The 25,618-nt window shown below is 31.4% G+C and overlaps 1 protein-coding gene across 3 annotated transcripts in view; it reads left to right on the top strand.

Annotated features, from left to right (window-relative positions):
- Positions 1-857: 857 nt before the first annotated feature.
- Positions 858-25,618, top strand: part of LOC125064112 (transcription factor cwo) — a 30,089-nt gene continuing 5,328 nt past the window's right edge. For 2 of the 3 annotated variants that reach the window (XM_047670913.1, XM_047670912.1), the window contains exons 1-3: positions 858-1,169; positions 23,320-23,434; positions 25,335-25,518. In XM_047670913.1, coding sequence (XP_047526869.1) covers positions 1,117-1,169; positions 23,320-23,434; positions 25,335-25,518 — 352 coding nt within the window. In that variant the 5' untranslated portion in view covers positions 858-1,116. The remainder of the gene's footprint in view (positions 1,170-23,319; positions 23,435-25,334; positions 25,519-25,618) is intronic. The other variant, XM_047670914.1, reaches the window with a different exon arrangement.

Below are 25,618 nucleotides of genomic sequence, written 5' to 3'. Positions count from 1 at the left end.
ACAATCTTCTTCGTGGCATTCATGGGAAATAAAAAAGCTGGTATCATTCAACACGCAATCAATCATTACGTGACGCAGGCAGTTCAGCTGTAGGCTGTAGCATGTGTGTAAACTGTAAATAAGTATATTCTACTCATTGATGTGTGCCTTTTACAAACACTAGAATCTTAAATTAAATCTTTTGTTACGATTGAAGAACAATGCTCTATCCTAGGCAAATAAACATAATAAAAGAGATAGTTGTACATAATATTTCTAATGTTTACGGTAACCATAATCAAACCGAACAAGTTACTAGTATTTATAATAAAAGGTACAAATAGTCAATACCTATTACCGAATTAGCTATCTTTGATAATCTTACTCTATGTGACGCTGCAGGCGTGGATCGTCACGTTGGTTATGGATTTTATGCTATTGCACTGAATACAGTTCTCTTTATTAATCATAATAAATATATATATGCATTCAGTGAGTAATTCATTTCGCTGCGATCATCTATACAAATTCCTACATTTGTATCAGGTTAAGATACGTGACCTAAATAAATGAGTTGAAACAAGAACGTCCGCAACAGCCAATATATTTTTTCAATGTACCTACTATTAATACAGTTTATTACAATTAATAATAAAATATAATTCTTAAAAATCTATGTATTTTTAAAATACTAATACAAGTTTGTTGTTATGGTTAATTGGTTATTCAAATAATCTTCAAAGATGAATGTTATCAAACGCATTCATAGCAACCTGCACATTTTTTCACCCGTGCGGCCCGTGCCATATTTTGACGGTGGCGGTGATATCACATGACTGCAGACTGACCGGCCGGCATCGACTCGACTCAACTTTACGATCAGAATCAGATCCACCGCGTACGTCTCACGGTGCTGACGTCTGCAATTAACGTACTGTCAAACAATAACAACAACAACCATTTAAGTGTTTAATCAAAAAATATTATGGTTAGCAAAGAGCTCACCTAAATATAGTGTTTATTGAATAGTGTTGTGCCCAATACGGGAACAATGTGACAGATAATTGACAAATTATATTCAGTGATAGTGTTAACATAGTGATATAACACTCCTTATTGTTGTGTTAGAATTTGAATATGGAATCGCATCATTATTGGGAAGAGAATGGACATGCCGTTAAGTACGACAAGTAAGTAAATTAATCATTATCCCGGCAGGAAATAAAGTGTATTTTAACACGTAGGGAAGATTAAAAATCATGGTCAATACCAGCACTATATTGAGTATTCATTGCATTATAGGAATCTTATAAGGAAAGGGATAACAATATTTATGGATCCGTGTAAAAAAATTGTATGAATATGTCTTGTAACCTATATAATATTATAATATAGGTATCTAGATTCTAGATCCGTTTTCAAGGTCGTTCTTTCACATGTCTGATTAGTTAAAAGATTTGCCCCTTGCATAGCAACTATTTTCTTTTAATACATACTGTCAAGCCTATTTCCGGTCATGGAAATATTCTTTCCTATTCCCTTTTAGTTCTTATTTTATGTCGTAAGTACTAATAAGTGTATTAAAGTAACTTGTGTAGTCATTTTTCAAATAATTACAATGTAGGCGATGTAGTATTATTATTAGGGATTGGGATGTTAAATGCATATATTTGTTTTGTATATATCTACCATTATGAACAATAATTACATTCAAGATTGTATAAGTCGCATGTTAAATTGATAAGTACTTACTTAACTAAGAGGAAACTCAATGATGAAATAATAAATTCACAACAAAATGTGCGTCGATAAATAGTAAAGTACTATTGCAACACGTCTGAAAGTATAATAAATGTTTAAAAATCGTCTGCTACGAAACCTGTTATTTTTTTTTAAAGTAGCTGCGACTAAATTCAATCTCGGAGTTTTTTTTTTTTACTTCTATGGCAAATATTAGATTTCGTTTAGTCATTCGAGCGTGATTAAGAACAAACACCCAGACACTTGATCCTTCGCAATTTATTATATTATAATTTAACAGGTAGGTAGTACGGAGCGTACGAATAAAATAATTTTAAGGAATATTTCGCTGAAGATAACATTGATGTCATTTGGTAAATCAGGTCACTCGCTCTAAGATCACGTCATATTCGTTTTATGTACAATACGCTTGTCGTTGATTTCTGTTGTCTGTAAAGTTGTCGATTATTATTTTTCGCAATTGGCGTTTAAAATGTGAATATCAGATATTTGAATATCTGGAGACGGTAATTTTATTCTGAAGGTCTAATAAATAAAACTTAAAGTACTTATTATTTTATAAAAAAAAAACACATCACATTAAATAGGATGCCTGCCTTTTTAAAATAAATATAATTAAAACGCATTAAAGTCACAATATCATTGATAGGAACACACAGACTTACAATTTATAGTCTTTACGTTTCTTTTCACTTATATCTTAATTTCATAATAAAAAATATAGACGATAAGGACACAAAACAATTTTGATACAATTGATGTTTTCAAACTCAACTTTTAAATATTGCGATATCCATAATTTAATAAACTAGTATTCTATACGAATATTATAAATAAGTAAGCAAAAGTAATTCTTTCGGTCTGTCTGTCTGTTGCTAAATCACTTAACCGAATTTGGTATAAAGCCAGCTTCAACTCTAAGGATGGGCGTAAGCTTTTTATGCCTAATACGTGATAACTAAACTATAAAATGCGAGAAACGTCGCGGTCGACAACGAACCATCCTACTTAAAAAATCTTGATTGGGATTTTTTTTAAAGAGGAGTAAAGCGTATGAAGAGTTCAGAATACTACTAGGGACATGATATGAGGAGATAGAGACCAATGAAAGACAAAACACGCTAACTCCAAATAAATAGTATTTTGTGTAAGATTTTGTAACAAATTACATACTTGTATAATATCAACTGTATAATGTCATGACTTTTGTTAAAAAAAAAACGGTAAAGTAATAGAAAATATAAGTAATTAAATTATACCATTACATTTCAGTAATTATATTGTTAACGATGTTAATTCATGATTATAAATATAGTTACGTTATCGTAAGTACTGTCAACTACAAGTTTGGGACTGCAACTGAGAAAACCACAATATATTTTTATTCGCCCGGGTTTTGGGACCAAGATATCTTAATCTGCAGCCTTATTACGATTTAGGACTATAGAAAAAAAAAAACAAAAAATTTTGTCAAATATAATTGTTAGCTTGATAGCAAGTACGTTAATGAAATTTTTTATATGATTGTCGACATTATGTGACTAGAAAGCAAAACTGTTCATACTTTATTCTGCGAATAAACACCTTGTATAGCATAATTTTGATCCTTTTAGCTATTAGCAACATAATACTTTCGTTAATAAATCCAGCCTCAATTAATTATGAAAAATATTAAAATCTGACTGGTAGTTCCTGAAAATTCTCTCTTAACTTTATAAGACCATTAGCGACCCGCTGCTGTTCACGGATACCATAAAATAAAATAGTTTAAATAAAATCTATACCGTATTGCACTAAGGAATTCTTTCTAGCACTGAAAAAGAAATTAGAATTGGATCATTACTTTCGGACGTTATCCCCTTTATACAAACAAACAAACTTTACCTCTTTATAATATTTGTATAGATAAAATAAAACTATAACTAGTGGTTACACCGCGTCCGATTTTACATGGTTATTTTTACTGTATTTGTATTGATGTTTATGGTTAATGCTTCGCTTTTTTATTGGTTGTTGGTTGTTGGTTGGCGGTATGTTGGGCCACTTGATGGTTAGTGGTCACTACTGCCCATAGACATAGCTACTTTAAGAATTGTTCTTCATATCACCAATGCGCCACCAACAACGACAAGTGGCAATTTATAGCATATAATCAACCTCAATAAATCCTCATTAACGCGAAAAGGAATTATACTAGTTCTTTCTCAAGAAAGCAGTCATCTCTGACTGCGTTAAACTTTATACTCTCGTCAGCATATACCTAATTATAGATAAAAGTGTTGCTACAAAGAATAAAGTTAATAGGCTTATAAAATACTTAGTAATTCGATTTTTTATTCAAACGCATTGATCGAATAAAAGCCCATACATATATGTAATAACAGATAATTTAGAGTTTTAATCTAGTAATAACCGATTTCCGTTGCCATCTAATAATACACCCATAATCGAAATAGTGATGGAACAATTAATACTTATATATTAACATAAAACTATCGATTCATATAAACATAATATGCGCACCGCACTACGATGTTGTGTGATTTGTGGCGAAAGCGCAAGGCAAAAATAACTGAACACGTGATGCGGGGCCGGAGAGCGCTGCACGCGCATAGCGCCGGCCTCCACACGCCGCGCGAAACGTGACCGCACGCACACTTAGACAATGCATTGCTATAATCGCACGCGCTTGAACTTACGCACACAACTGCATTGTCACAGCGCTCACGTTCATATCGCCTGACTCGATGCCTGATTACCGGCTAGGGATTTTCTACATTCTGTAATCTAATATACCTAAGACGGTGATTTTTCGAAAAAACGTTTAAATATTAATGTAACAATGTAATTTTATATTATGTTTATCGCTCACACTTAATACATGTAGCATGTAGGCAATAAAAAATGTAAGCAACGTACAAAGTTAAAAAATATATCAAGGTTTTCCTTTTAAGAGTGACTTGTGTCTTTAATTATGCTGGAAATACATGTGTTGCAATATTTATGACGTCTGTGCTGACACGTGCATTATTATTATTAAATCAACAATTAATGATAATTTTACACCTGTTTTGATAGTCACGACGATACACTATTGTGATTAAAATAATTTCGTTTGCTAAATGTACTGATTCTGAAATACAAATAGTATTTTGCAAATTGTTGTAGGTGTTGACTATATTACGTTATTGCAGTGACGTAGTTACGTCAGTTTAAACGCCAAAGAAAAATTCAATTCATTTCCTGTTCATTTAAAAAATGGTAGGTAGCCTGGCAACTTGGCCACTTGATAGTACGTGGTCACCACCGTTCATTGACATTAGCACAGTGAGAAATATTAACTATCTCTGACATCGTTTTGGGGCCTGGGACGTTTTGTTTCTTGATGTATTTAGTAACCTTGACCAATTAAAAATTAATGTGAGTGTTCTTTTGTTAAAAAAAACGATAATACCTCCATTAAACGTCACATGTTTCCAAAAACAAACGTTCCCAATAAGCATGAGACAGACGGATGTAGGAATGTCGTATTTAAAGCATGGATGTGAACGTGCGTCGCAGTTACATTAGCAAAATGATTCAACGGTTTTGTGTTCGTGTCTAGTTATTAGTAGTTTACACACTTATATAATGCGGTGCATACGAATGTATTGCTAAATCTAATCCGAATGTATTTGAGCTGTGATTTTATTACATCGATACAATTTAATTTATTGAAAAGATCAATAGCGATATATATTAATATTAAACAGTGTTAAATTTTCGATAATTATTTATTGTTATAATATTATTAATCAAAAATTAAAATTCGTATAAAAAATTGCCTGCTTTAAAACTTCACCTGAAAACCGTTTTACAATTTAACCTACTTTTTAAGTATCAATCCATTATAAAATTTGAATTAATTGTAATTGTAATTAATCAATTTACATTCGGCGAAAATATCGAGTTATAAGTTTCGAATCTCTTAATTATTCGTTTTTTTTTCGGCCCACGGGTTGATCCTCGATATAAACATAATAATTAAAAAGTTTTAACAAATTTGATTTACAATCAACGCAGCGATCGAGGACCTATAACCCTCTTTTTTACATCGACTAAAAACAACTTAAATTAAAAACAGGGATGCGTATAAAGCCAAAAAACAAAATGGCTGCCTTTTAAACAAAATGGCTGTCATAGCTGATTCCAAAGTTTGCATCAAAAACTAGTGATTAATTTTATGTTTAGTATTCGGCACTGTATATTCATATTCAAAGGAATATTTTTCCATTAAAAAGTTAATTAAGACTTCATGCTTATCTAATGCGTCACAATAATTTGCATCAACTTTAGTTGCAAGATACGTTACAATAATCTTTATTAATCTTAAATGCAAGCGTATAACTATTTGACAATTAACCGTATTCTTAAAATGATACATCTCTAGCTTAAAATGCATACCACACATTTGACTTTAGTTGCACTTTAAGTGTATCGGAAAAATATCTATATATTCGTTAATTTCCTTCACTTATCGTGATACAGCAATTCAAAATTCTTTTTTCAAATTTAATGACGCAATAACAGATTAAAAAGCAAATAATGGAGAGTAATGATATCAATCTTTATATCAGCAGTCACGATCTTTTTAAATAATGGCATTAGTTTATCAATTACATGTTTCATTGAAATTAATCACTATTTGTTTTTTTTTTAACCGTATGTATACGTTGTAAATGGATTAAGAAATCACTTATACTGATTGGTTGATTACATTTATTTATTCTGTATTTGGAAAACATATCCCGGGAAATACTCTTAATTATGTCCGTGCAATGCCGAGGCGGATGGCTGAAATAGGATTATCAGAATCTACACAAAATACCGGATACATCGGACACTGTCAGAAGTGAAAAGGTTTAAGGACAGAAGGTATGTTACAAATATATAAAATAAAAAAAGGTTATTTAGTTTTTTTAATACCTTTGTAATTACAACTGCATTATACTTTTAAATTACATGTTTAGTCTTCCAAATTCGGGATTTTTGGGATTTAAATAAATCATTCAAATGCAACTATGTACTTATTTCCGAAAGATTAAAAAAAAAACCACAAGCTTTATTTTCCGGTATTACATTTACCACTAACAACATTAAAAACTAAACTATTCGAGTGAATAGACATGGCGACCCTGTTGGTAAATAATTATAAAAATCAAGTCCATTTATTAAACACGGTTTCAGAAACCTTGCGTATGGTCATTGTCCTTTTCAATGTCAAAGATTAGACACAGACACGTGTAGCCGACGATAGCTTGGCTGAACATCAAAATAGAATCACGTGTTTATAAACACATTAATACGTTTAATTAAACGTTACAAGCTTATATTAGTTATTGTTAAGTGTATTAAACAGCTTATTTTTAATTTTCAAAAAAAAATCCTCTAAATACATAAATTATAGTTTATAAATCTTATTTGATCGAAAAACGTACAAAATAGATAAATATAGTTTTTGTGTCTAATTAATATTGTCTTGGTTCCGTCATGAGACCTCAAGCAATTGTACTGTTAAATATTACGAGACCTAATCAATCTTGATGCTTTTTGATGTTAACGATTTGTATAGTCGAGTTCATATAGCCAACTTCCTCTTACTCGCCATTGTCACTGGTCTTTTGATCTATGAGCAAAGTTTCTTCGAGATTATTTTATAAATCCAAACTTTTGCTGTAATTTTTTTAGTAGTTAAAAAATCTAAGAAATGTTCTAATAGCAGAGTAACACATAAGACTATTATATTAATATGTTCAAACATTGTTTGCCAAATTATAAGTCGCCCGGATATTTATTTTATCCATTGCACGAAATATCCCTATTTCAATCGAGGAAAACATTATTTGGTCACGTATGTGGGACTCTACTATCTCATGTCAACAGTCTGCATATATAAACGGAAAATGCGTCAAATTTATAAAGCCCCTCGTTTTTCAACGTCTGAGCTTAATAAGGTAGCAATCACAACGAGATTGTGATAACCTTTAAACTCGAAACTCACATCTGAACACGAACCTGAATTATCAGGAATTGATACGCGATATTGCCTTTAAATCTTCATGAAAATCAATTAAATGGTCATTTGACTAACTGTTAGTAGTGCAAAAACAGACTTGATGTTATAGTAGTTACTTTTTCTTTTATCTGTGAACAATGCTATTTTCCGTAAATAGCTGTTATATAATTACGAAAAGGTTAAATAAATAATTTTACTGTTAATTTCTTATATTTTTTTTTCAATGGTTTCTTATTAAGTTCATATTCTTTTGTTGTTTGTAAAAGAAATTTTATATGAGTTCGCAAACCTATTTTATTTGTACTTGTATATTTTCATGACTTCGCTCGTCTGAGAGGGCTACTTACTCACTAAATTTTTCTCAAGTCTTAGCTAAGTATTATGTTTCGGTTTTAGAGTCTCTCAGTGTAATTAATAGACTTATTCCTTTATTAGTAGTGACTGCTTAAGGTAATGTTTAAGCTGGCGAAAATCATATCGCTAAGGACTTATGTAGCAATTGGACTTTATCCTAAACAAAGCTGACTTTTTTGGTTGCGTTTTTGCAAGTAGAGAGGATATTAAATCATACGCTCAAGTCCTCATTTGGAGATGAGGTCAGAGATTTTTTATAATTGTATGCTTAGCATCAATCTTTTCATAATATTATATTCAATAGATGGTTTCGTTATGTCCTAAATTTCGTTTAAAATCCTAGTCTATAAAAAAATAAGTAATTAAAAGTATTTAAATTTTATATTATCGACAGTTATCCGAGTTAAATTGATATCGATACCCAAGTTTGATACTTCAAACCCTAGTCAATGCGTATTAGGTACCCCGTTTTTCATTTGAATTTGTATTTTATTCAAAGGGAATAAGTATCATTACAGTAAAGCATACTGAGTCAGTCTCGTTACAGACGTGACTATATTATACATGTTGACCTTAGGTTTCTAAGCCAAAGCTATATTACAAGCAGAAATGATCTTGGCTGTTGGCCTAGGTTATGTTTAAATGCAATTTATGCGTCTAGCAATATAAATTTAACGTTTATAATAATTTTAATAAACAGTAGTATACTACTAACCTTGTAACGTCGTATATTTATTTATACTGAATCATAGTTAGACTACTCGTGAGTATATCACCTATTAATATTAACTATAACTACCGGCATTTTTATAAGTATGAATATAAAAAAACAACTACAGACAAACTATATATTTATTGAAATTATTGTCCAGCAGCAAGACAAGACTACTTTGAATAATACGTTTTAAAAATTAGCATTTACAAATGCGGTTTCGTCCAAGATTCGCGGAATTTCGTTACGTTGTGACGAAAATGTTCCAAATCCAAGACAAACCAAAATCCCCAAGATAACCCCCTCAAAGGGCGAAAAAATAAATTGTATAAAAGTTGGCACGATACATGCTTGAACCCCAAGGACGGGTGTGCCAAATTTTATCACAATCGATTAAATTGTTTAACCGTGAAAGTGTATTTATAATACTCGTACAGATCATAGAAAACAACATCATATGATAAATACTAACACAATAATACATATATGAGTTACAGTAATTCGTGAATCATAGGATTATGAATATGATAAGACTATCGCTTCTAGCAGTGTGACGTGGCGTAATAGAAAAAAGTAGCATAATACCAAGTCTACTTTATTTTAAAAGCTAACTTAGAATACAACCTATATTAATGCAATTTAATATTTATAAATTGCATAAATTTTAAAGATTACCACAGACAGACATACCTACATTCAAGACAGAAATTAAAACATATGCATGATTATGTAGATTATAGTCGTTTCGGATTCGGCACGACGATTATTGTTAGTTTTCGATTTAGTCAGGCGAGATCTGAATATGAACTTTCTACCCTTTTTTATCATTCGGCAGGGCCAGACTTCACTTGAAGCTGAGTTGGCCTGGGTCAAGGGCGATTAGTGTGATTTTTGTACTTGTCCGCGTCCTTTTTACGCCCACACTAAAACGTCTTAAACCTATAGACTCCAAAATATGTCCAAAGCAAATACTCGGTGTTTGCTATTATTAAAAGCCATTAAAGGAGCACAAGTCACCTGCGCTGGACAGTGTATACTATCTACTATGTGTATGTATCGTGTAGATCGTGCATTGCATTACATTTCACATGTACCACCAATTGGCTTTGTGCAAGCCCGTCTGGGTAGGTATCACTCACTCATTAGATATTCTACCGCCAAACTGTACTCAGTATTCACTATTGTTGTGTTCCGGTTTGAAGGGTGAGTGAGCTAGTGTAGCTACAGGCACAAGGGACAGAACATCTTCGCTCCAAAGGTTGGTGGCGCATTGGTGATGTAAGGAATGATTAAAATTTCCACTTACCATCAGGTGGCCCATTTGCTCGTCCGCCGTACATAGGTATGTATATCATAAAAAAAATTACGTCATTAGCTTTAACATATCGAACAATATTTTGTGAAAGGAAAGGTCGAACGTTTTAATATTTTCCTTAATTCGAGAAAGAAAACGGAATTACAGGTTATTGCTTGTTGACTTCCAGGCAGGTGACATAACATACATATATAATTGTATTTAACTAACGTGACTGTATGTAGATGTTGAAAAAGAGTAACTACTGAGTTTCTTGCCGGTTCTTCACGGTAGAATCTACATTCCGAACAACAACAACAACAACAACAATAACAATTCCGGGGTTAGCTTTGCTTAAAATAGTTTGTTAAATGACGATTCAAAATTGCTTGTAAAAGCCTACTTGAATAAAGTATGTTTTGATTTATTTCTCGAGACAGTGAAGTTAGTGATGCTTCCTTTGTATGGTAGCAGCAGTTCTCCATCGAATTGCTATTCCGTTCCTTTGTGCGACAATTTCATGAGCTTCACTGTCCTGTCACCAGTGAAGGTAATTAAAATATATGTTTATGAAAAATTTGGTACAATTAAACAACTGTATCATCAAGCATCGAGACATTTTTTTTTAATTCGAATTATATATATCGAATTAATAAATCGAACTATCAGCCCATCACTAGTATATAAATAAATGCATAATCTACTTACATACAGATACATATCATGTTCATACATATAAATAATGAAAAAATTTTGGAGCTTCTTCTGTTTCAAGTCATGGCATAAAACATAAAAATTAGATTATATTTATTTATATAAGAATTAAATATTAAAGCAAATTATAGTAATATAGAGTAAAGTATGTAAAGTAAAGGAGAGTAACAACTTTTTATACGAACTTTCGAAGGCTTCAAATCGTTTACCTTCGTTTGTGGAAAATTTCATATCGTGCGGTGGGTTTTACTTAATCGAAAACATTTGAATAAATTATGTTTGCATATTTTAACTATAATTTTTAAGAATTTTAAAGAAGATTACTTCATTGTAGATATATATTAAATCGTAGTTTCATGTTTGGAAATATCGTGTGCGATTACCATTACCCTTATTGAAATTCGACCATTTTTCGATCTTTAAGTTTTTATATATTACAAGAATACCAAATGACAATATTAGTGCCTTATATAATCTGTAATTAATATTTCATTATATGTTTGTAGTGCCGTCTCGACCTCACGCTACGATTGAATTAAATAAAGCCGTAGCTGTATGTATATTAAGATTTATTTTTTAATGTCGTAGATTATAAATGCTATTTAGATTCACACCTAACCATCAACAATTAAAGATTGGCACAAAAATACAATGAAATAAAATAACCAATATTACGTAATTGGTCCAAACACGTACCAATATATGATTTTATAAAAACATATATTGGTATGTGGTATGATACGTTAAAACCTTTGCGCAATATTCATGAATATCCTGTCTCATATGTGAATTCGTTGGATATGTGTGGCGTCGGGGTTTATAATATGGCCGTTATCATATTGATTACGTCACAAAAACGGCATTTGAGCGTTCGGTACGCGGCGCTTCGTGTTCGGCAACGTGACTTCTCAGCACGTGTCACACCACGCCGCGCCGCGCCCGCCGATATTTATTCGGCCTTTCATTTTCTTTTCAATCTATGTGACGAAAGTAATCTACTAGTGATGATGATGGTGGTATCATATTTACATGGATTATTATTGATATAAATATAAATTATATTATTATTAGGTAGAAATAATATTACTATAAAAATATTTTAACTACGTAACAACTAAAAAATATCATCGAATAAAGTTCCAGAAAGCCATTTGAGCATTACAAGCAATTTCTAAGAAACTGCTATTGTTTTAGTAAAAAAAAAATATCTTCGCAAGGCCTAAAACTATTTTAGGAATATTTTCCTCTGAGATCAGTATTTACTACAATAAACGTGAAAATCACAAATATATTTTTAGATTTGACTTTGAAAATATTTGTCTGCCATATTCGTCATCAGCACCTCAAAATACATAATATTACATTTTTTTATTAAACTTGTAATGTATTAATCAAAATAAATTTTGCATTTCTCACAACGCCCTAGCGTTTTGTTCTTGACGTTATCGCATCCGCCTGACCTCAAAAAACCACTCACGTGATGCTCGCTGTGTTTACTGTTCATGATTTTATCAACGCCTTTATTTTATTGCTTCTTACGATTGTCAATGGTGACGTGTGAGTATTGAGTCGAGCCCTTCTTTTTTGATCAATAGGCACGTTTACAATAGGGTAGAATACTATTATGCTATGTTTTAACACGATATTGTATTATATTTGAATATAAATAGGATGTTTACGTGAGACCATACGAAAAAATATATCAAAATAGCTCTTAAGATATATTTTCTTATACTTTTCCCTATTTTACAATACTTATATAGGTATTTACTATTTTACGTTTTGACTACGAAATCGATTTAATTTTATAGATTTTTGTTGTTTTATTATTAAGTGTGTGATGTAGCCATTGCACTTTTTTATGCAAAATAAAATATATATTTTATTTGTAAATATTACTTTTTCTTTCATTATTTTTTTTAACCATTTTACGTGTGTAAATTCTTCATAATATTTTTAGTTAGGTAGGAAAATCTTAAATTTTCCTATCTAACTAAACGTAGAAATTAAAAGTACTTTTATTATATCTTTGACAGCGCGATATGATTTTTATGGCAGCGGTAAGTAGACACGGGCTTGTTACTTTTAAATTAAATAACGTGACACGATCTTCGTCAGAGTTCTCTTCACGTTAACAATACTATTATATAAAAGTATTTTTCATCCGTCCTATTTTTATATCAAATTATATTCAAGATTTGATTGAACAAAATTAAATATAAACGATATTTCGTTTTGTCAACAAGCGTTTACCGTTCATAACATATTGTGTAATAGGGAATTACAAAAGAATGAAGAAAAATAACACCGATTCCATACGACAAGAGATTTGAAAATGCGTAGTTTTTACTTTTTAAATATGATGTCAGCAAATTAATGAGTTACGAAAGGATCGCTTACTTTGTTAATATAAAAAATATAATTTATAATAAGGTATAAAAGAAAAGGTTTTATAACCTGAGTTTACAATAGTGCAATCACAGAGTGCATATTATGCCTTCGATTTTTTGCCATTGTTAGACGAAACAAAAATACACCAACGAGATGACCCGGAACTTGCGTGATCAACTAACGGACGGATTAATAAATCAATCTATTACGTATGTATATCTAGATCGAGAATTTTATCCACATAAGTAAGAGTGCCAATAATCAACAGACGGATTGATATAAGATGGTTTAATTCCCTTAAAGAGACATGTTTGGATATTAGATCGCAAGTTAATGTAATCAAACTTGAAAAAAGGTCAGTCGATCTTGATGAACAAAAGTTAAATAAGTAGATTGTTATTATGACAGATTGAAAATCGATATTAGGATGAGAGTACATTAGATCGATATTAATTTAAACCTTAATATGTTATAAGTTTAATATGTAGAATTTCGCTTATTTCATTTAATTGTAATACTACATATTATTGGAGTAAAACTTATTTGGTCGCGTTGTGAGGGTAATTTCAAGGTCGAGTTCGAGTGAATTCTTTTATGACGCAAAAAGGTTTCACGTCTGTCACGTGTACTGGCTGAAGGCGCGTGCAGCGACTTCACCGATATTTTTGTATTATATAAAGTTGTGTATAAATATTTCTTTGAATGTGCTAATACAAGATATAGCACTCCAATTTGATTGTTAGTATAAGCTATACAATATTACGCTCATCGTGTTTTGGATAATGGGATAAAATCACGGAACTGTTGGTTTCATGCCGTTTAGTCAAGTTTTTAATATGACACCAGCATATATTTGTAATCTATCTGTTATGTAATCCACATTATTGATAGATTCAACTGACTCGAATGCTAATGTGTTTGTCAATTAGAGTTATTAATAGGCAACTTGTTTTAGATGCATAATAATATGTTTGGTCTAGATACGTCATTGAATACGCACATAAAAGAATTGTTAGACACGACGAGACGAGAATTTCATTTAAGGATACATTAAGATGATGTGTTTGTAAAACGCTTTCTAAAAACGATGTTACTGTGAATCTCTTTATTGCACAAAAAATAAAGAGCCTATTGAATTTTTTTTGGTAGTAATAACGAGACGACGAGATCTTTTGAGACTATGGAAAGAAGTTGGTGTGTAAAAAAAATGCTAAAACATAACATGACGATGAATTTAATTGCCGAAATAGCTTACTATGTGTATGTGCAAACTTCATTTTGTAGAAATAATCCAGTATCCAATATAAACATAAAAATAAAATCCTGTACGTATAACTACATACTAATTTAAATAGATATAATATTTTATATGTCATTGGCCTGCTGTTGGCCAATATAAAATAATAAAAAAAAATCTCGACAAAAGAAAATCACGAAGTTGTCTGATAAATAACATTTTTATTTTATTTACACTCTAAGTATTTACAAATAATTATAGGTTTTCTTATAAATCTATATTGATTAGAAATTTCTAAATTAAAAATCGTTTTGGCTCTTGCTACATTTTCTTTTGCGAAAGACCTCATCTCCTGTAGCAGGTCACGGGTACTTCAATGTTTCTTAAATCAGTCGTAATCGCTCCGTTGAGACGCAAGGACTACGGTAAAACAATCTAACATCGTGCATAATCTAAATTAAAAAAAAAACACTCGTCGAAATAATTTGTGGAGTATGTGCAACAAGAAAAAATCGTTGATATAGAATTGCTTTACGCGAACGTAGTAAATAGAACAAGCTTAAAAATATCGCTTATGATAAGGGCGCGCGGATGTAAGTTGAATTATTGGTGCCTTTAGGTGCATACAGGTAATTGTTTGGATTTTTTTTATATTTTGTCGTCAACATTTAAAGAAATTTTAAGTGGTTTTTGGTAGTTGCACTCCAGACACTTGGCTAATGACGGCTCTAGGCCAAGAAGTGTACGACTTTGACCGCCACTACACTTTTGCATGTGTATAATAATACAGGACGTCTGAAATTAATTTTAATTATATATATTATATCATTCACCTTTTCTAAAAAACATGTACCACTAAAATTAGTAATTGCGATTTAATTACCATTTCGAAATATATACCGAAAGGAACTTTGTCCCAGCAGGATATCCAACAACCCCTGGTCGCTCGTGTTTTTTTTTTTTTTTATTTAATGCTGTATGTACATTGGTGTATGTAACAAAGGTAATCTGACGTAGTCTGTCGACAAAGTTCATAAGAAGTAAATTCTAATTTACAAATAATGTATGTCTAAATCGAATCTGAGCTCTACAGATCTTACGTATGACATAAATTATTCAATCAAGAAACTTGTTTTCGTTGGATCAGTCGCTGTCACGTTTCGGGCGGCACACGTGACGTGTGACGTCATAGTCCTGCGGATGTACCTACCTACATGCATGAGTACTCACACAGTTAAACTTTATTCCTACGCATTATATTTGTTTTTCTTATAAAGAATGTGCTTTATATCGAAATATTGAAAAATATATATTTTTGTAAATATTGCAATCTTGAGCTTAAACAAAAAAAAAATCACGTGCTCATGTAATGTGAACCGAAAATAAGTATTTTAACTTTATATAATAAATTAATAATCACATTCTTCAAAATAAATCACGTAAGTAGGTATCTAGTTTTTGAAGTGAAACTTCTTAGGTCGCGATTCGATAATAATCGATCGGTGGACGAGAAATTGAGGGTAAAATAAGGACGTATCTGGTCGCATGGTTAGATCATTTCGTTACATGAGAGAGATGCAAGATATGACGTTGAAAGAAAGAGAAAGAGAGCTTTTTATTATTATTATTCATTTTACGCTTAACTTGTTCTTTCATTTACTTATTTTTAAAAGTTACGGCAAAATGATAATGTGATTAACAAAATTAAAAGTATGTACAGATAGATATGTTAGCGCGTAAAATTGTATGCTCTGGTGCTTATTTCTTAAATGACTATGACCCACTTGGTGGTAGGGCTTTCTTGATGGGTACCACCCACTCATCACATATTACCGCTTAACACTCTGAATTGTAAACAAAATATTGAGATTTAAAATAACTAAAAACAATCCCGTTAAACTCGGAGTTTATTGTAATACTATCTATATTTAAAATCGTTTTTCCTGATTGACTACACAATGGAAAGCCCAAAACTGAAGTGAAAGGTGAATTTTGGAATATGTTTATTTGAAACGCAAGCATCCGCCAGGAAAGGTTATTTGAATATTTGTAAATTTTAACTTTAAAGGATTTGGGAGATGTAACTTCATATCAGTTTTTTTGTAATTTGACCACTCGTTAGAAGTCAAGACGGGTAATAAGTAAAACAAAAAATTAAACATACATGTATGTATATAGCAATCTGTTCGGAAACTAAAACCACACCAGTAGGTGGTCCGTATACATACGATATATCGTACAATATATATATGACACTTAAACACTGTTTAATTTTAATATGGCGTTCGCAGCGAAACTGAACGCGTAATTCCCCGATAATGTTCGGAAGTTTAGCTGTATAGTAAACAATATTAAATAACAAAGATAATTCTTAGAAAGGCTCTCGTTCTCGCGATGTCATATTCACATAAATGTTCCATAAGATTATTGTTTTTTTTTTTTACCTTTTTATTGAAATTTTTCTTTTGCTTTTTTTTAGTAAATTTTGCCATTATACCTTTATTTTGTTGTCTAAATATTCAATCGATTATATTTATATTTTTACGTGTATAATTTATTTTTGCGTTATTTCAATTAAATTAAATATATCTGAATTGTATAGAGGTTGACTGCTAGTGCTAATTGGCTTTTGTTCAAACTACGCCATCTTTTTTGAAGAACATTCAAAAAAGTTTAAATATAATCCAAAAAAGTGGAATTTAATTAGAATTTGTATTATTAATACTTATTTTCAATACTGCGTTATTGAGTTTAGCCTATTCCAAACAAAAGTGAAGCAAAACAAAATAAACAACTTTGACATTGAATGCGATATCATCTATCGAGATCTTGAATAATCTTTGATATTGCATTATGGATTCGCGAAAAAATGGCGTTTATTGTCGGCGTAGTTGTTATCGGAACTCGGTTTATCTAAAGATATATCAATCAAGAACTGTCTGTAGTACTTAATATGGCACTGCTATAAGCGAATCATAAGCTATGATCTAACTTAACCCTTTCTTCGAATAGGTTATAAGGTGTGCACTTCCAAATCGCTGTTACTAAGTAGTCCTACGCCAGGTCAGAGATCGCTAAGCAACGAAACCGTCTTTGTTTATCTTCAATTGTATGTAATTGTTATATTATACAGTACACTAAAGTTTTTTTTATTACATACCAGCTGTCTGTGCCGACTTCGCCCGGGTGAAATAAAACTTTTATTTACTTCCCTATTACAGCACTATCTACCGTGTCCAACCGCTAAGGAGATAGGTCACATCATACATACATACATGCATAGAGAAGATTTATATGTATACATAGTACAACAACGTAGTACCTACAGAATTTTGTTAATTTATTTAGTGGTAGAAAGTATAAAGGCAAATTCTTTATTATACTAACTTTGACCTCTAAGAAGTAGTCCTCTAACCCTTTCACTTGGTGTTCTTATATTTGACTGGTATATGATAAGAAATGCAACAACAATATTCTCACTATATGTTGTAATTTTTATGAATAAAACTTCATAAGTAAATGTTTAGCTCGTTTATATTGAAAACTAGAAAGTAAAGCAACGTTTTTAAATTCAAAATATTCTCAACAGCGATACTCTGTTATAACTCACTCGTAACTCTAACTTTACACTTAAGTTGAAGTGATCCATTAATTCCTTTTAAATGGAATTCTTGGAAGCAGACAGAAAATAATAACAAAACACGTGAAATTCGCTACACGTGAAAAACAACACGTGCGTAGCGAGATGTGATATCGTCGAAGTAATGTCAAAGAGGGCAATTCTACTAAAAAAAATCGTTTCATCGTAATTGAATTGAAACGTACTCGTTGGGGATTAGCCGTTTCTTATTCTATTAAAACATTGATTCGATTGCGGTATGGTGCGGTATGATGCCAATAGGATTGGGAACGTATTGTAACCATTTTAAATTAGTAGAATTGATCCCATCTAACATGAAACTGGGATTTTTTTAAGAAGAACAAAATCGGGTATATTTTACTGAAAAGAATCATCAATTACCATTAATATAATCTTGTACTGAGTAATATAAGATTTAGATTGTTTAATATACCAAGTTAAAAATAACTGTAAAAAAATATTATAGAAACTATTATAAAGTATCGTACCCCAGAAAGGATGTGTTAACTTTGCAAAGTCGGAAATTAGGTGTTATTAGTTTACCTTCCCTCCTCATACATATATACATACATAGTACATAATATTATTGTAAACATTGTGAAGTGTCCCAGCATCCGCAATTTTGTATTCATAATGATTCTGTTAATCTATTTTAGTTACGACATTCATTCCCGATCTGATGATTGTACTTATTGATGTTAACATATTGGTTTGTTACTGAAATTCGACTGAAAATTTCTGTAATTTATTATTGATCCGACCAGGTTGAACCTAGCCTTATAATCTAGCCTCTTGACCGACGAGACCTTCAAATACATAAGTATAATATTATATCAGACGTATTCACATACTTAAATTTATTGATATTCTACTTGAAAGGTAATTTAAGACTATTTTTATGAATGTATAATGTATATTTAGGTTTCCTCGTCAGAATTTTTGTCTTATATATTTTGTGATGTGACTTCAATAGAAACGATATTAGAGAGATATGTAATATTAAAAAGGTCAAATCAAATATGGATTCGAAACAAAGCCGCGTGTACACTCACGATCCAAAAAACCACTTCCGTACTTTTGGTTGAGTCTTATTACCACTGTGTGGTAATTGCAATAGAACAGAAGATTCCAAAAATGCTAACAATATGTATTTATTGTAGATACCCTATATCGAGGCTATCTATTGATAATTTCTTGTCACATATTGAGGAGTATTTTGATCAAATATCACTTACCAGCTAGCCATATCATATCATGTCAAAACCAATCCATATAAAACCGTATCGTTTTGTGACGGTATCGGTATTTAGCGTAGGTAATGTTCGCATCAAAAGCATCAAGTCGAAACTTGTTAAGGTCGGGCAGCTGCGTTTTAAGTATCTACTTTAATAATCGGGGAAAAGCAGTTTAGAGATAGGTCGCGACGTATTACGTATCATATCGCATCGGTCTATCAAAGTAGGTTCATACTACCGTTCACGATACGTCTATCCGATTCGAGATGTATGAGATAAAAGTAGTAGTCAGTACGGAACGGGAAGTATCAGATGTGGTATCATACTAACGTATAATTTTGCGTTCAAACTAGCGATCATGATACACGTCGGTGTCACGCAATGGATATACGCTACGTCAACGTGATCAAGTGTGAACCTGACCTAATATGCTGTTATAATAATTATGCTATGCTGTTTGTTTGCTTTAGAATTGTGTCCTGTACATGACTTGACTATACTTAAAACAAAATTTTAACTCATACCTGAGATTATTAATGAATATTTCTCATTACAGGCAGTCCTCGTACTTACGGCATGTTAGGTTCTCGAAATACGCGACGTTAGTCGAGACATATTAGATTGCCTCGGTTTTTTTCTTCTTGCTATGACATTGACCTCGAGACAAGTGAATCCTCCTATGCCGGAAATCGAATCAATTGACGTATGCTTGAGGAAGAGTGTCAAAACATTGTTCGACGTAACTTGAAACGACGTAAGTCGAGGACTGCCTGTATTCAAATCAAATGAAATAAGATACTCCATCCACGTGTCCATCATGACTTGATACCCGAGTCTGAATGCCTTTTCACTATTTAAATAAGCTTAGTTTGTTTTTGAGCGCGCTCCGCGCTAGACTTTGAGTGACATTGTCTGAGTTGGTGAATAGATGTCAGATTTGTGAAGTTTTTCAACCCATAATAATATATTAAATTCTAGTTGTCACCCGCGGCTTCGCGCTCGCGTTTTAAGTTTTAAGGATATTTCGTCAGGCATAAAAAGTAGTTCTATCCTTGTAGTTCAAACTTGCTTCATACCAAATTTCATCAAATTCGGTTCAGGGGTTTGATCGTGAAAGAACAATACTAGAATAAATATAAAAATAGATTCTAGCCTAGAAGGTATCGTGAAATATGCACGGAACAAATGCTCATTCTCCAATAAATCAACTCGTATGGCAACATTTTATTAAATTTAAAATGGAACATTGAATTTATTATCAATATCGTCCCCATGCAAGGTTCAAGGTAACCACTGACCATCGAGGATATTATAGTCTCTCAAGTAAGTAGCAAGAATCTTATAAACAAAAACACCTGATACGTTACATGAAGTTAACCGATATAACGGAACGAATTCTAGGTAAAAAAAAATATATTAAAACATTTTCGAAATATCGTTTCATTCATATTTAAATTTATAAAGGCTATTCATAATATATATTTATGAAGTCACGTTTCATATTATGGTAAACGAAACACGTGAAATCTCGGCCACAGAGAATAAATAAATGATATTATTTTACTTTATATATATAGATAAAAAATAAAAGGTTTTTTTTACGTTTTGTTCTGGCAATTTTTAAATAATAATGGCTGCGTTAATTTGTGAGATTTCTTAACAATTGTTTGTAACATCAATTCACTTAAAAAAATGTTGTTTTGTTATTTAATATCAGAAGAAATTATAACGAATTTAAGTATTTTGGTCAATGAAATTTATTCACATAGATTAGTCTGGAACTATCACAATCACAAGTTAAAAGTTATAATTATTAAAATAATGTAGAATATCTCATTTAAGTATCAACTAATTAATAACATATGCTTTTAATTTTGGAATGTTTCCTTTGGAATAATCCAAATATTAATAAAAAATTAATATTTAGGTAGATTAATATTTTTTTTATTTCAATACAATTCAAAAATCTATAAAAAAATTAAACATAGGAATAAGAAATAAAGCAAGGAAGTAAAAGGAAGGAAGAACTATGATTTATTTTTAATTCATGATAAGGCTATCTTGTTTCGATGTGTCTGAAGAATTTCGTTGATAAATGGGGAATCCCCTCGAAATGACGCCAACTACCTTACCAATCGCAAGAGGAGTAAAGATAAATAAACAACTTCGACATTGAATTGACATGACATAATTGGTCAATATCTTTGGCATTGTACTCATAATGGGTTCTTGAAAAAATGGCGTTTAAAATACAAAAGTTGTTTTCGGAGCTTCTGAAATTACGTCAATGATTGAATGATTGAATACGTCAATGATGAAATTTTACGTCTAATCCAATGCGTAGGTTTTTAATATACGCCCTTAATGATCATTATATAAAGATATATAACCGGACGTCCGGCAACTTATCCGACACACATGTCCAGCTTATCCGATCTATTTTCCTCTCTTCCATATGCCGAATAATAGGATCCTTCATTTATCGTCTTTCGAAAATGATGTTTATTTACCGCAATTCCTGTGACGCATGAGCTGACTAAAAAAAAATGAGGGTTGCGATGGCCATCGATTCTTTTTTCAAATATATGTTGATCTGTCTCCAAACTCAAATACCTCAGAATATTTTTATTTGAATTCTCTATCTCGATTGTACACCAAAATAGGTCATGGGCTTCGCGAATAACAGTTCAGCCTCCTCTACTTTTCTTAGCAGACGTTGGAGACGAATTGCTACTTTCTTAAGATTCTTCGAATGATATCTTTATAAATTCCAACAATGTAATATGTCGGGCTCCTTCATTTCCAACATCCCATACCTAAATATGAATATTATTATACCAAAATTCCGTTTGAATCGCCAAACATTGTTCTTGATTGATTAAATTGCGTTATGTTACGACTATTAGAAACGATCGTTCTTGCTAAAGGAATAGTACCTATGTATAAATATATATGTATATTTGACCCCAATATATATTTGATGTAAACCAAACATCTTCTGATTCCGAATAGATAAAAAATTTGATTTACAAAATAGAATTGAAGGACGTTTGGTCACATGTTTTTTATAAGAAAAGTTATATGATCGAATTAAGTTCTAGACGCGTGGCATTTTCTAAAAAAGGTGGATTATTTATTTGTATAGGGTGTTTTGTTTTATACAAATATTGTATATGTAGAAACAATTTCATTAGACTGTATAATAAAGCCATTATATATACTAAAGCCATTCCTAAACATTGCCTTAAAAGACCTTTCAATTACAATTTCAATAAATTTAAGTATATTGATACGTCTGATATGAAAATATATTTATTAAAAGCCCAAGTCAAAGCCTAAATTATACTTATTAAAAAAATATATGTATATCCTATTGAATGGCAAGGGCTCATTATACTGGTTGTCCGTAAAAGTAAAGTACATAACGATTACAGGCGAAAAATATTTAAAATACATTGAAGATCCCTCTCGGTCGTCCCTATAGTTAGTAGCTTTTTGACGCTCAATTGAGATAAAATTAAAAATTTTAGGAACTCCTTGAATTCAAGCCATGATATGTTTTTGAGAGCCGAGATGGCCCAGTATTTAGAACGCGTGTATCTTAACCGATGATTCCGGGTTCAAACCCAGGCAAACACCACTGAATTTTCATGTGCTTAATTTATGTTTATAATTAATTCATCTCGTGCTCGGTGGTGAAGGAAAACATCGTGAGGAAACATGCATGTGTCTAATTTCAACGAAATTCAGCCACATGTGTATTCCACCAACCCGCATTGGAGCAGCGTGGTGGAATATGCTCCAAAACCTTCTCCTCAAAGGGAGAGGAGGCCTTAGCCTAGCAATGGGAGATTTACAGGCTGTTGATGATATATTTTTATGGTCCTTTAACAATACACCTAAATGTTTCTTTATAAATAACTTATGTAATATTTTGACATTTTCAGTTACAATTCAAACGACGGCTTTGGTCGTGCAGGCGAGCTCAACTTCGCTGCACCCTCGGAGGACGAGGCAGATTATCCTCCCGCTGCATATCTCAAGAAGGGGAAGGTCTCGAGGGCAAGTCATACTGAATATGCCCGTTTTTATAACCTTTTTCTAGATCACATTTTCTCTTAAGCTTTCAAAGAATTATTACACAATAATGTTTTATTAATTGAGTACATTTTTCAATAGTGTTGTACTAAGATAAGTTCAATATAAATAACATAGAGATGTTATTCTAAGGATCACTCTACGAATAACTGAAATCTTTGCGTTATCTAAATAATTTAATTGTGTGTAATGTGTTTCTCTTTTAAAGCCTAAACATTATTGTGTTTAAGGGAAAGCATTCGATTAGATTGCTTCATACTTTATTTATCAATCAATGTACGTAATTATATCTAAGTGTTCTCAGTGGTCCAAGAAATAGGTGTTCCACAGGGATCAATATTAAGTCCTTTTCTATTTTTGATGTATTATAGAAAGAAGAAAGAAAGAAAAAACATTTATTGACATACACACATATAAAGAAATATATATATATATATATATGTACAAAAATGGATATAAAAATAACATAAAACAAAGAAAGATATAATAATAAAGAAAAAAAAAATATATAATGAATATAAAACTTGTGTGCAGTCAAAAGGAGACAGCTCAGGCTATGAGGGATTTTTATCCCTCTGCTGATTTTCAGCTGTCTCCCTTGTAGCCAAGCAATGACAGTGTCAATTATATTTACATTCTTCATGGTTGTTGTCATTTAACCCATTCTACATATTTATATCTGTTACGATACGATCTCGATTAATTTCTGATTCAACTTTGACGAAACTGTATTGTTGCGTACTTTGTAGAATAGGTTATATTTCGATGCGATTGCGATAAACTGTCAATAAGTTCGAATTCGGTGGTTTCACTTGTAACAAATATATGTAAAATAACAAATATATATAAAATATATGTAAAATAACGTTCAAAAGATGAGTTACATGAATAATTTTTAAAAAATCTTCTCTGTCTCGATTAATTCACTGGTCTGTATTAAGCAAATGCAGTCATGTAATTACAACAACAAAAGAACAACTTTGGCTAATTTCATTCAAAACTTTGTTGCCATTTGCAGACAATAAAAAAAACTGCGTAAATAAAAATGGACTGTATTTTTAAGACTACTGGTATTAACTATTGTGGCCAGAGCGGCTCTATCGCTATCCTATATAATCTTACGGCAAGGTGTTATTGTATATTTTGTTATTTATTTTTTATTCTTACCTAAATAAAGAAAATATTTATGACTATTACTGATGCATGTTTTGTTATTCGCTTATATAATTAAATGCTTGACGCAATAATATCTTGATTTCCAAAAAAAAAAAATATAACTAAAAAAAAACTAATAAGTCTAATAACTCCACTAATAAAATTTATATACACAAATATATATATATATATATATATATATATATATATATATATATATATATATATATATATATATATACACAAATAGTAACCGAGTTACGTGTTTTTTTACATTGCTCTTCTATTTACTTTCTTGAAAGAATATACAAATTGTTCAAAGTTTAAACCATTTGAGTGAACTTTCCAATTTTCTGATGAATCTTTAATTTGAGGGAGCCAGTGCAAATAAAGCTACCTCAAGATAACAGACATTAATATCACCTCTTAAAATGGTACTATCAGGGACCAATAATAAGCAAAGCCTTCAGTATTGTGATGCATGATTACTCTAAGTTGAAATGTAGTCTTGTAAACCAGTTATTAGCTGTATGCTAAAAGCGATAAAATCTACATCGTATTTTACATTTAAAAAAAAATAGTAAGAGCCTTTTCGAAAATTTGAGCAGTGACTTATCAACATTATTAATAATAGCGAAGTTCATGTGTCAAAGTGTGGATTAAACTATCACGCTTAAAATAGGGTTTAATAATATTGGTACTTTTGCAGCAAGACCCGATGTCTCATCGCATCATCGAGAAACGGCGTCGTGACCGAATGAACAACTGCCTGGCTGACCTTTCGCGCCTCATACCCCCGGAATACCTAAAAAAGGGCAGAGGCCGCGTCGAGAAGACCGAGATCATAGAGATGGCGATACGGCACCTCAAATTCCTGCAGGACCGCGTCAATGGTTTGTAAGGCAGGATTTTTATTTATAGACTTTTAAAAAAGGAATATTATAATGCTAACAGTTAATATTTTGTAAATATAATTATAACCAAAGAGGTTTA

Source organism: Vanessa atalanta, chromosome 5 (genome assembly GCF_905147765.1).
Source record: "Vanessa atalanta chromosome 5, ilVanAtal1.2, whole genome shotgun sequence".
NCBI classification, from domain to species: Eukaryota; Metazoa; Arthropoda; class Insecta; order Lepidoptera; family Nymphalidae; genus Vanessa; species Vanessa atalanta.
Note: the sequence above shows the minus strand (reverse complement) of the source record. Positions and strands in the feature narration are given on the sequence as shown.